This window comes from Schistocerca gregaria, chromosome 1 (genome assembly GCF_023897955.1).
Source record: "Schistocerca gregaria isolate iqSchGreg1 chromosome 1, iqSchGreg1.2, whole genome shotgun sequence".
Taxonomy (NCBI): domain Eukaryota; kingdom Metazoa; phylum Arthropoda; class Insecta; order Orthoptera; family Acrididae; genus Schistocerca; species Schistocerca gregaria.
Genome location: NC_064920.1, coordinates 671067947 through 671081758, shown reverse-complemented (window position 1 = coordinate 671081758; position 13812 = coordinate 671067947). Strand labels below are relative to the sequence as shown.

General features: G+C 43.7%; 1 protein-coding gene across 1 annotated transcript in view; it reads left to right on the top strand.

The window, feature by feature from the left end:
- The window catches only part of LOC126267809 (TWiK family of potassium channels protein 7-like), a 236891-nt gene extending 227002 nt beyond the window's left edge, over window positions 1-9889 (top strand). Inside the window, exons 8-10 of the mRNA XM_049973149.1 lie at window positions 616-629; window positions 3960-3977; window positions 7553-9889. Coding sequence (XP_049829106.1) covers window positions 616-629; window positions 3960-3977; window positions 7553-7888 — 368 coding nt within the window. The 3' untranslated portion in view covers window positions 7889-9889. The remainder of the gene's footprint in view (window positions 1-615; window positions 630-3959; window positions 3978-7552) is intronic.
- Window positions 9890-13812: the final 3923 nt, after the last annotated feature.

Genomic DNA, 13812 nt, shown 5'->3' with positions numbered 1-13812 from the left:
CGTGCACCTTCCGCCGACCACTGGCGACAACATCGATGTACTGTGGAGACCTCACACCCCACGTGTTGAGCAATTCGGCGGTACGTCCACCCGGCCTGCCGTATGCCCATTATACGCCCTCGCTCAAAGTCCGTCAACTGCACATACGGTTCACGTCCACGCTGTCGCGGCATGCTACCAGTGTTAAAGACTGCGATGGAGCTCCGTATGCCACGGCAAACTGGCTGACACTGACGGCGGCGGTGCACAAATGCTGCGCAGCTAGCGCCATTCGACGGCCAACACCGCGGTTCCTGGTGTGTCCGCTGTGCCGTGCGTGTGATCATTGCTTTCACAGCCCTCTCGCAGTGTCCGGAGCAAGTATGGTGGGTCTGACACACCGGTGTCAATGTGTTCTTTTTTCCATTTCCAGGAGTGTATTTTCATCTGTTTTACTGGAAAGTTGAGGACCAGAGTTAAACTCCCAGTACTGCAAATTACTTCTCCCTTGATCGGGCGTGGGAGTTGTGGAGGGGGGACTCGAACCTAGAGGACTCAGCCTCACTGGGCCAGACGCGGAGCTACTTGATGGAGAAGCGGTCGCTCCAATGCCTGGAAAGCTGACACCGTTCGCAGCGCCACCGCGTCCAGTGACGCCATTTGATGAAGGATGACAGGTATTCCTTTGGACTTCAAGTGTGACCGCAGAGTTGCTTTCCCTTCTCAATTTCTTTAACTCCATGTATGGAAACGATTCTCATACATTTAAACTTTCTTTTGTTTCTTCATAGGATGAAATGTTTTGTGACGTACTTTATGCAGAAGGACCTGGTTCGACTGCTGGTATATTTTCAAACTTTTTCTTAGGTAGGGATTTGTGGAAAGGGGTCCACAAAACCTCGTGAATCTAGATGAGGAGCTGCTTGGAAAAGAAAACGCGACGTCATTCATCTATTGGCAATAACGGCTAGAGGGATTGGCGAATTGCTTATCGCATGTCCTATGATCATAGATAGCTGCTAGTACTTACTGCCACGTTGGCAGGAGTTGGCCAGTAGGAATAGATGTAAAGCCTACTCCTTTAGTTGTCCTTACGTTTCCGTCTCTATCCACCGAAACGGAACTTTAATGAATTTCTTAATCTATGGATGACAGTTAAGCGAGCGGAAAGTTGTCCTTCATTGCCAGGTTAATTAACAATGGATACGTTAACACATCTGTTCCTTCACTGAGTGAGAATTTTCTCGTGAAATTCTTTTGTCGACTGGTGGCAGCTTCCTCTCGTACATGATACAGTGATTTGTGCCATTACATCTCAGATTTCTCTGTTTTCGTGATTTCTTACCTGATAGGTTCACGTTTTGCCGTATAGTGTGTGCTATGTTCATTCTATGCCAGCGTTTATCAACAGTAAATTGTCTTACGTTTCTCTCTTGTGACTGTCATCTCCTTAAATTTTCCTTCCATTAGCCTCATATTGTAAATATTACTCTCTAGCTGTTAAGGGTGTTGCTACTTCATCTTACCACTTCTTCATGTTAACCGTGATTCATGTTTACAGTTAACTCCTTTCACCTAACTGTGTTTGTGTGAAGGAAGTAATATTTATTTCTGTTTAATGACTCGCAGCTCTTTAGAATGATTACAATAATTGATCAAAAGTATCCTTATCTGTGGACATTAATTTGGGGTGTGTCCAGCCTTCGCCTTTCTGACTTATTGAACTCTGCTGGAGACGCTTTCAGTGACGTCTCTGAATGTCTCTGGAGGAATGGCAGCTGGACGTTGGGGTCTGAAGTGAAGTCGGTATTCTAACTCGTCCCAAAGGTGTTTTTATGCGTGCAGATGTGGATTCTGGGCACGGCAGCCCAAATGTTGTCCACATATCATTGTCTCACAGATTCTGCTGTATAACAGGATGGATTGTTTGCTGATACAGTTATCATCTATGAACAGGTCCTCTACTTTACCTAGTACGTAATACTGTAAAATGTATTCGCATCCCTCTGCATTTGGATTTTTCTTACGTGTGGTGAAGAGACTACACCGTAACTCTGTACTATAACATTACCCCCTTCAGTCCGGAACCACGCGGCAGCTACGGTCACTGGTTCGAATCATACGTCGGGCATGGATGTGTGTGATGTCCTTATGTTAGTTAGGTTTAAGTAGTTCTAAGTCTAGGGGGCTGATGACCTCAGATGTTAAGTCCCATAGTGCTTAGAGCCATTTGAACCATAACATTACCTCCTCTATACTTCACTGCTGGCGTTGCACTTGATGACAGATAACGTTTTCGAAGCACTCATTAAACCCAAACCCTTCCATCGGATTGCCACAGCGATCAATGTAATTTATCACTCCAAACCCCTTTTTTCCAATTATCCACTGCCTAGTGGTGTCGCTCTTTGCACCTCCTCAAGCGTCACTTAGCAGTGACTACAGAAATGTGTGACTTACGAGGAGCTGCTCGATCGCTGTACCCCTTTACTTTTAACCCTGTGCACGAAGTCGATGTGCTAGTTGAACCGCTGGTAGTACTTGGCAAGTCACGACTGTAAATTGAAAGGTATCACTACTTTCAGCTGCAGCGGGACATTACGCGACGAGTGAAAATGTGTACTGGACCGGGATTCGATCCCGAGATATCCTTCTTACTAAGAAGGTATGTTAACCATTGCGCCATCCGGGACACAGCGTTATAGCCATTGCACGGACTATCTCGGCACGCCTCATAGCAGATCCAAATTCCCACAGAGCATCATCTATCCTCAGTCCCTGTCCATTGTACCCCCATTCGCTACTCTGAGTTTCCCACTGGGAGTCCGACGTATATGTGCGTCAGAACAGAGGAAGGTGGATATAGTGGATCAGTTATATTAATGCGTGATGTCTGTTCTTTTATCTCCATTTACGTACTGAATTACTGGTTCATTATCATCATATACTTTCTCTATCTTCATTGGCTTTCGACGTCTGCATGTATACCTGAATTATCGTTGGCGGTATAGGTCTGCGACCGATTCTGATGGAAACACTATCGCTGTACTTTTCACAATAACATGTTCTCCAACCTACCTTCCGATTCACTCCAGTTATACCATTTTCAGCTGCAATTGGTGTTACCCTTGCAACGGCCTTGCCGCAGTGGATACATCGGTTCCTTTGAGATCACCGAAGTGTTAAGCGCTGTCCGGTATGCTCGGCACTTTGATGGGTGACCATCCAAGTCGCCATGCGCTGTTGCCGTTTTTCGGGATGCACTCAGCCTCGTGATGCCAATTGATGAGCTACTCGACCGAATAGTAGCGGCTTCGGTCGAGAATACCATCATAACGACCGGGAGAGCGTCGTGCTGACTCCACACCCCTCCTGTCCGCATCCTCCACTGAGAATGACACGGCGGTCGGATGGTCCCGGTACGCCACTCGTGACCTGAAGACGGAGTGCTTTTTTTTTTATCGATGTTACCTTATACTCATCTGACCAGAAATACTTGTTTTCTTTCCGTTTCATCTCACTCACCCTCACCATATAGACTGAGCGTTATCATTTCCCTTTACAGATTTTGTAGCTTTTTACGACTTTGAAACTTCCGACATTCCATGTCACATGTCGTCGATCGTTACCCTCGTTGGTTATCCAATCTTTTTCTCATGGTCCCCCCCTCCTTGGCAATTCTGGAGATCCGAATTTGGGGGGGGGGGGGGGCTATTCCGGAATCTATTGCCAATGGAGAATCATCATGACATATTTTTAATTACAGGCCATGTGTGGTCGGGACGCACATTATACAGTATGTCTTTAATGCAGTGGTTTCCATCCCCTTCTGTGTCTCATGCCACTAATCAGAGATGATTCTTCCATCTTTATTGGCAGTTTCCCAGCCCAAGTGCAAGAGATTGCACTGGATCTCTGTCCGCTTCTCTACCCCCTTTGACAAGGCCATTGTCAGTGGGGATGACTTCTTATAAAATAAGTTTTCGTCCGCCACTGCCGTTGATTTTTATTCAGAATTTAAGCGGCGGTGGAGGTCGAACCCGGGTATGAGGACATTTGATTACTAATCAAATACTCTACCATCACAGGTTCATCATTGTCCGCTTATTTCGTGATTAGGTGACCTATGTCAACTTGAAGACTACTTGGGTGACACAAGACGAAATCATAATATTGTCTTTGTTATGGGCGCCCGCAGTAGTGTCTGACCATAACCATGCTGCACTTCTCTGGAAGCTGGTGTTGCTGTGTTGTGCCCTCTCTATGTATGGCTGAGTCTCGTTTATTCTGGCGGACAATAGTTATTTATAGAGGATATACCAGAAGGACTAGTCAATATTCAGGGATATGACAGGAAAGAGTATTCGAAATGAAAAATATGGTAATCACAGGCGCTAAAGCGCCTACCTTAAGAGCTATGAACCATCTCCGCTACCGTGAAATACATCTCGTCTACTGAACTCGTTTCATTGCTTTTGAGTTACGCTTTTTAGAGGTAAAGTTCAGACCACTTCCTACAAAAATTTGGAAAGCGAACAGATATTAGTAGAAGAGGTCCACTGTCTAGAACAACGATATTAGCTTTTAACTTTCGTCTCGATCGCTTATGCACCAGGTTCTCTTGCCTCAAATTGATAAATTTACCTTTTCTATCATCCCTGAAAGTTTGTAATATCATGTCAGAGTTACTCCGTATCACCTGAAATACTGGGTGATCAAAAAGTCAGTATAAATTTGAAAACTTAATAAACCATGGAATAAAGTAGATAGAGAGGTAAAAATTGACACACATGCTTGGAATGACATTGGGGTTTTATTAGAACAACAACAAACAAATTTCACAAAATGTCCGACAGATGGCGCTGGGCAGCAAAACGTCAGTGACTGCGCATGACATTCGTGTATAAAAGGAGCTGTAATGAGAGAGAGAATCCCTAGCCACTCACAACCAGTTGCCACGCCTTTTGTCGTTGTGTCCCACACTCTCTCCATCTCCACACCCACCATCTCCTTTCCCAACGCAACGTCCACCATCCATACCTCCCGGATGATGAGATTGGCCCTGACATCTACCCTTTCTACCAGTTCTAATCCCTGCCTCCACCTCAGGGCTCCCTCTCCTACCCCTCCTGAGCGACTTCCCCCTCCTACTCACCCTCCCTATCTTGTGCCTCCCTTTCAGTGTCTCTGCACTCCCTCCTGCTCTGTCTTCCCTCTTCATCTCCCGCCCCACGTGTCTCCTGCCACTTCGTGTACCCGCTGATGCCCCTACTCTTTTCATCTCGCTGCTTCCCCTGCTGTCCTTTGCTCTCCCCTCCTTTTCCATCCTCCCTGACCATTCCCTCGGCAGGTCCCACATGGCAGTTTTATTCTCCGTCCTGTGTGCTCCAAGTGGGTTTTAAGTGTGTTGTTGTGGAGTGTTTTTAATACTGTGCCCGACTTTTAAACTGTGCATGTCCATTCAGTGTCTTCTCTGTGTTTTAAGAATCGGCAACTGTGTTTCATAAACTGGTGACTTTTTTAACTGTCTGTTCAGAACATCTCCATGTCAGTCTATTTTTACCTCCATTTTCTCCCATTGCTCTGTTTTAAGTTCCCCTTTTTATTGCATCATGTGTATAACTTTTTCTTCTTATTTTAAGTTGTCATGTCACTCGGCTGAAGAGCGGCGGATTGTGCCACTAACAGTCCTCCCCTGCCCATATGGCAGAAATAAAAAAAAAGAGAGAGAATCCGATGCGCCAGCAGTTGCAGCACGTTGAGGTTACCTGAAAAGGCGCTTTTAGTGAAGCTGTGTTATCAGAATGGGGAATGTGCTACTTCAGCATTACGATCCTATCGCCATAGGAAGAGGATTCGAATGGGTAGAGGTCCGTTGACAAATGCAGCTTTGGCGAGAATGATTTCAAAGTTTGAAGCCACAGGTTGTTTAGACGATAGACCCCGTAGTGGCCGACCGAGCACAAGGCGTAATGCTGCGAAGACAGTTCAGGAAGAAATGGTGACTGTAGCGGGTTCGTCTATGCACAGGGAAGTCAGCGCTCGTGCAGTCGCACGTCGCACCGGCATTCCATACGCTACTGTTTGGTTCGCAGTGAGGCTACCCTCCAATGCTATCCGTACAAAATCCGTCGGCATCATGAACTGTTACCTGGCGATTTAGTGAAGCGGAGGGCATTTGTGGTGTGGGAGTTTCAAAAGATGGCGGAAGATGACGATTGGTTGAGTAACGGGATGTGGACCGACGAAGCTCATTTCACCCCCCAAAGGTCTGTCAACGCCCACAACTGCAGAATTTGGGCTACCGAAAATCCTAGAACTGTCGTGAAAACTCCATTGCACGACGAGAAAGTCACGCTATGGGTTCGATATACCACATTTACTTTGTCGGGCCTCTTTTCTTCGAGGAAATGCGTGATTCTGGTTTTGTAACGGGTGAGAGGTACGCATCATCCCAGCATCGCTGATAAACAGCTGCTCGAATGTACGATGTTTATGCAGGATGCCGCTCCACCCCATATTTCTAGATGCGTGAAAGATCTCTTGCGCGCATCGTTTGGTGATGATTGTGTGCTCAGCTGCCACTTTTGTCATGCTTGGCCTCCCAGGTCCCCAGACCTCAGTCTGTGCGATTATTGGCTTTGGGGTTACCTGCAGTGGCAAGTGTATCCGACCGACATCTCTAGGGATGCTGAAAGACAACATCCAACGTCAATGCCTCACCATAACTCCGGACATGCTTTACAGTGCTGTTCACAACATTATATCGTGACTACAGCTATTGTTGAGGAATGATGGTGGACATATTGAGCATTTCCTGTAAAGAACAACACCTTTGCTTTGTCTTACTTTGTAATGCTAATTATTGCTATTCTGATCAGATGAGTCGCCATCTGTCGGACATTTTTTGACCTTTTGTAATTTTTTTTTGTTCTAATAAAACCCCATGTCATTCCAAATATGTGTGTCAATTTGTACCTCTCTTTCTACATAATCCCGTTATTTACTCAGTTTTCAAATATATACCGACTTTTTGATCACCCGGTAGAAGACACTGACCTGCCGTACTACGCACATGGGCTACATAAGCATAGTTGAGATACGACAGTGTCCTGTTAGCAAAAAGCGATACGCACTGACCCACTTCACAGTGAAATGTCTCTTGAGAATGCCATAACAGGTTGAAATTGCAACTGTGATGAATACAGGCATTTAATAAGAGTCCTAGTGGAAAAGCTTGTCCTTTCTAAAATACTGAAGTCCTGTGGACACAAATAAACGGAAAATAATTCGCCAGTTTTCCCTGACTTTTCAAATTATTTTTCAAGATGTTGCTGTGTTTAGCGTTACAGTATTGTTTGTTGAGCAATTGTAAACATGTCGAGGGTTCCAATTGCTTTATCAACTAGGAGATGTGGTGTTTGACATGTAATCACAATGTGGCGTTCATCCACTAAGAGAACTATTTCCCTGTGCCTAACGCTGTTGGAAAAGTAATTAAAGCAGGTGACTATTGGAGAGCTATATGTATAAGTGTAGACTGCAATGTGAGTGGTTGTGGTGTGGTCAGGAGCCGCTGCAGAGCCGGGTGCCGGTGTGGTTGGTGCTGGTCGTGCTGACGGGCTACATCTGCCTGGGCGCCGCCATCTTCGCGCGCTGGGAGGACTGGAGTTTCCTGGACGGCGCCTACTTCTGCTTCATCACGCTGTCCACCATCGGCTTCGGCGACCTGGTGCCGGGCAAGTCGCTGCGCACGTTCCAACAGCGCGCCGAGCTGCAGCTGGTGGCGTGCTGCGCCTACCTGCTGCTCGGCCTGGTGCTGATAGCCATGTCGTTCAGCCTAGTGCAGGCCGAGGTGGTGGCGCGCTGCCGCCAGGCCGCCGCCTCGCTGGGGCTGCTCAAGCGGTAGCGCCGGCCCCCGCGCCCCGTCACACGGTCGCCCACCGACCAGTGGCTCTAGGGCGCCCAAGTTCTCAGACCCCACCAGCACTCGCCGGGTGCAAGTGAAGTGCCGGCGAGATCACCTGACTTTGTTCCAACTTGAAATATATCTTCTCTCATATAAGCAAGATCTACACACCCTCATGCTTCAGGTGGATCAAAATAATGTCGCGATCAATGTCTTCCCTCGTGTTAGAGAGGTCTTTATTGAATCTTGTTCCAAATGGATTGGTGTACTGGCTATCGTTATCTCTTAATCCTCACGCAGGCCGTATCTAGACTGTGTCCAGAGAGGACACAGGTAACACACGAGGACGGAACTAACATCAGGGCTCTGTGTTTGGATCTGTTCCGCACCACAATGTCGCTCGGGCATTAACACAGAGAATCACGACAACAAATTACAGAGTTCAAAACAAGTAACTTAAAGAAAATATTTCCAAAAATTCGTCATGGATGACCAAAAGCAGGAAGTCTCAAGAGCATATGGATCTGCCTGAACATGAACTTCCTCATTTCAGGGTAGGGGACAAAATCATGTGCAACGCAAGTTGTCCATGGTCCGCTTTTCTGCGAGTTGCAGCTCGTAGTGACAGGAAATACTCACTTTTGGTGCGGATTATCCGACTCACGGCGTAGAATATTGAGAGCAAGCAGTGTAGTCAGATTTCCTTGGTCGGGAGCGGAGAGATTTTCAGGTGGCTGAAGCCAATGGAGAAGTTTGTAGCTCGTGATTTACACATTTCTTTTATTTAGGATGTAGTCGTTTGCAAGATGATGACGATATGTCTTGTGAAGTTTTTACTTGACCGCCATCTCTGGAAGGTTGGTATATAACCATGCAATGGACAACTGGCTTGCGGAACAGATTTTTACTTTCCACACCGGCAGCAACCTCACTAAAAATGTATGGAGGTGCAATCCTTGAAAGATGATATACCTTGGCAAGTATTGTTGGACTCAGACATCCAGTAAGAAGCCTGAAAATTTCATTTATCGCCTATTCAACTTTTTGGTTGTGGCCATACTTCTACCAGACGGACTGACAGACTTGTAATGCCGTTGTTCTTAAAGTTTGTGGCTGAGAGTCGAATAATTTTCTTATGTGTTATTCGTTGCTTTTTCTTTCAGCCCTGTCTTACGGCAATGATGCTTTAATTCAAGATGCCAACTGGTACGCACACATTGTGAAGGCTACTGCCTTGTCGGTGCAAGCACTTTCTTCTGTCATTGGCTGTTCGCTTCAGTTCGTCGTAATTGTCACATCCTACTATCTTCTCTATGCCTTTCAAATACTTCATTCTAGGCCCTCCTCAACCTTTCTTTCCCTTCAAGAATATGAGTGATAATGGTATTTGTCTCATATATGTCCAAAATATTATATTTTTCTCTTTTCTGGGTTCTTTAATAATCTTCTCCCTTCGCTGACTGCCTCCAAGTCAGCCAGTTGGTTTTTCTCTCTGTGCAGATTGTTCTCCTTATTTTCCACCATATCCTCATAGCAGCAGTTTCAGGTCGATTTCTTTCAAATCCATCCAGAATTCAGCTTCTACTTCCTAGAGCATAGTACTCCATTCAAATGATATTGAAAAGGACTTTTTAACATCTATATTCTTATATATATTTTCATAAGTTTGCTGGTTAAAATGTTTTTCTTAATCATTAATGTCTGCTTTGCCAATGTTATCGTTTTCTTCATTTCAGTTAATCATCCATTGTCCTTTGTGACTGTACTACCAAGGTAACAATGTTGATTCGCCTGCTCAATTCTGACCTTCTCAATTTCCATGTTGGCTTCAATTTCTCTCATATTTTTCTGTACTAATATTACTTTTGTTTTACATATGTTCACTTTTAATTTCTGAGTATCTGATAATGCTTACAATATGCTATTCATTTCTTTTTCGGAGCATGCAACTCTCATGATGTCATCAGTAAATCTAATATACTGAAATGAACACAACTTGATTTCCACATGAGAGGTTAACACTTGTTAATTCTGTACCATGTTTACGTCACAGGTTACAAATTCTGTTTAATGCGGCGATCATCTGCATCCACGACACCCTGGAACAGCACTAGAGATTGCTGTGGGAATTTTGGTCATTTCTTTCGCTCTCCTCGTCTGTGACCTCCAACGTGTGTTAGTGTTCCGTTAATAAACCCTGACTTTCAGGTAAGACCACAACCAGATATCACATATTTCAAATGTGGTGGTCTTGGTGGCCATGTAGTTCGGAATGATCGGTCAGTGATTTAGTTTGCTCCAAATGCTTTACGGAGTTACCGAGTGATCTCATGAGCAATTTGAGGTGGTACTCCATCGTGCATCAAAACTGTTGAGTCCAAACCACTTTTTTCCTGTACAGGAGGGATTGAATGTTGGCGAAGCAAGTCCCACCAACGTGTGCCATCCACGATGCATGACCTTGGTCGTGGGGGTCTCATTTCTTTCTACATCACCGTATCAGTGTCAGCGCCCAACAGCAAGCCATGACATTGAACACTACCAACAATGAAAATCCTGCGGCGCACACTCTGACCGTCATCCCTATAAAATTGGGTACCCGCACTGGAAATACTTTTCCGTCTACTCTGGTTCTATTAGTGAAAGTTTATTTATAGTCACCTTCATTTAGCAATGTGGTTGTGTATAATGTACATAAGTTTCGCTAATTAATGGAAATCTGATTAGTGAATCTAATGCTGAGCTCACTTCCTTACATTTTTTCTTTTTTTTTCGTTTCCTTTAGTTCATGAGTCAAATCCTAGTAACTTTGGGGTGAGATAAATGAATTTTGCATACATGAAAGTGTTTAACTCTAATTTCTATGATATCCAGTAATTGTATTATTTTAACAGATTAAGAGCAAGTGATACATTTTAATTATACTTGCCAGAAAAACTGAAAGTACATTTGACATTTTTAATGGCAGGTACATCCTATGAATTCTTAGTTGGAGGGAGAATATCCTGCAGCTGGTTGGATCTGAAGATAATCATGAGAGCATTGTCTTTTGACTTGACTGTTGTGGCTTCCAGAGAATTCCTACACACAGATTAGCAGTAATCCTTGAGCATTGTTTCATTTTAGTCACTCTGATATATTTGTTCCATTACAGAAATATCCTGTTTCAATCTTTCTCTGTATTCATCACTGACAACTCGTCAAATAAGAGGGAAAAGTCTAGATGTGAATGGAGTAAATGGACTTTAGGCGACATGTTGCATTCAGGTTGATGGTATTTTCCAGAAGTATTGTTCCTAACTGTAATTTCCATCTCCTTTCTTGTCTGAAAATACATAAATAACATGAAGGTTTCTTGAGCTTTCTTTTCTTTGCATTCCAAAATTTGGTCAACTGCAAGGTCCTACATGATGTCGAATTTGTGTTCCAACAAAAAATACCTTCTATCGCTTTTGCAGCAATTAATGTAGAAAAGCTGTCTCCAAACACCCGTCCTTCTCGGATCATACTTGAGACAAAATTTTTCATGAACCCTAGGTTTGCAGGAAGGGATGGAATAAGAACATCTTTTGGGTCCACCAAAGACTGGGCAACGCCATTTTTCTCGCTGCGTTCCTTATAGGTCAGTCTGACTGAATATAGTGCGATGTCCAACGCACATAAGAAACATCACAACTTAGTGAACAGCGTTGACATTGAGACTGTGACAGAGTTCCCAGTTGTAATCAGAGTATATGATGGAGTCAAGGAGGACTGTAATTCTAGGGCAAGTCTCCTTTATGTGAACTGCATAACCAGCAGAAAACGAGAAAGACGGTAGCCGTTGTGAAGTATCACACCTTGCAGAATAAGCTTGGAGGACTGTTTGAATAGCCTCCAGTCAGTTGGACCATGATAAAAATTCAAATTTCAACAGCCCATTAAAGTCGCACCAAATAACGAGATTTTTAATTTTTTATCTTTTTTTTTAGAAGAAAACAAAGTTTTTCTTCTTCCATGATGTCTTAATTTTCTGCTTCGAGTGCACGATGTTGGCATAGAGTAAGAGCTGGTAAACCATCTGAATAGAACACTTCGTCTTTTGTTCATTGACAGTCCTGTCTTTATAAATGGAATCAAGCAGAAATAGCAGTTTTGAGTATGGTTTGTAGACTCTTGTAAAACCACAGGCACAGCACAAGCAATAGGTGGTTTTCTTTTATTTTTCATCCATTGTCTCAGTATAACTAAAGAAGAGTTGCAACATATATGCAGAGTTCATGACTCATCCCGGTTCCATACCTGCATACTAAAATAATACTTCACAAGAGGCGTCATATTGCGTTTCTGTGACGAAAATGTTATTCCTCAACAATTATATTAAAAACTATTTACTAAATTTACACAGTTTCGTGTCATTTTGATTTAACAAGTTTTACACTTCAAAAGCACTCTAGAATTAGAAATTCTGCACTAACTGGAATGCAAACAATACGAACTGAAAGTAAAAGCAATAGTAGTGGTGTTGATAAACTACAAGCAGCTGGAGAGAGTTGTGTTTTATCATTTAACTGATGTGACAATTCCAGAAACAAAATTATTTCCAAACTACAAATGTTGATCGGGAAAAATGACATGTCATTGTATCTGGAATGCAAGAACTAACCTGTCATTTCTACCGTGATTTCTGAAACCAGCAGTAGGAAATAAATGAAAATAACTCCGAAACATTTTCATTGTTGGTAGTATATTTTGTCAAATTTTTTGAGTAACACCAGTATTGCGATGTATCAGATTTAGTTATTGCTCCAGGATTACTTGCAATACCACGCCAGCTTGCTTTTAACGCCACCATTGGGCTGTGGAAGGCACTATTTGATGATTATATCAGTTATGGCTGCTAAGTGCTCTGCTCGATCCACCATGTACAGCCTCAAATAATAGTTCTCAGATGGGATTCAAGAAGCTAATCTCAACCGTTAATTGTCATCCCTGTAAGTTTTGTTTCCTGGAAAACTGTGAGAAAATGTCTGTACACTGCACTAAAAACTTACCTGCAATGAAATTTCCGGGCCCTTTAAATAGCTCTGGACAAGAGTCTGATGTGACTCGTTCTGCTTTCTGTTACTATAATGGTGGGTTACCTCCAGGATATTTTTCTGCACAAGAAAAGTGCCCATTTCAGAACACAGTAAGCTTTCCAGAATGACTTTTCACTCTATAGCAGAGGTGCGCTGATTTAAAATATCCCGACAGTTCCTTTCTTTCGAGAGTGCTGTTCTCAAAAGCAGTGCAAGAGAGCTTCTGTGACGCCGGGGAAGGCAGGAGGTGAGCTCCACGCGAAAATAGAGCTGTGAGAGCTAGTCGTCGTTCGTGCATGGATAACTCGATCTATACAGCAACTGCCGATGAGAGGCAAAGGTCCCAGTTTCGAGTCCCACTTCCTCGCGCAGTTTTCCAGGAAATTTCAGTGACCTTTCGTTTGAGCTGTTAATCGTAATTTTCCATACCTTTCGGGATGCAATTATCTAATCTTTCTGGCTGGTACCGGCAAGAGTTGCTAAATACGAAAGATACCGATTTTATTCTTGATCTGAAATAATGGTTACTTTCTCACAAATATGTCAGTTTCTCCGTCCATTAAAAGTAATAGACAGCTACTCTTATAAATACTGGTAGTAGTTTCCGTCGAATTATTTTCCAACCCGAGGCAGCCCCTATAACAGTACAAAAAATTTCGTTATGCAGATCCAGACAGCACATCTTTTTATCCATACATAAAACCACGATCTCTCACCCATCCCATCCTTCCCCCCTCCCCCCCCCCCCCCCCCCCCCGGCCACCTTTCTGTCTCCCTCTTTACACCACACACACAAAATTATACGACATTTAATTACATTCAACACAGCAAATGTCTTTCCCTAATTTCTCTAAGTAGTTGTTC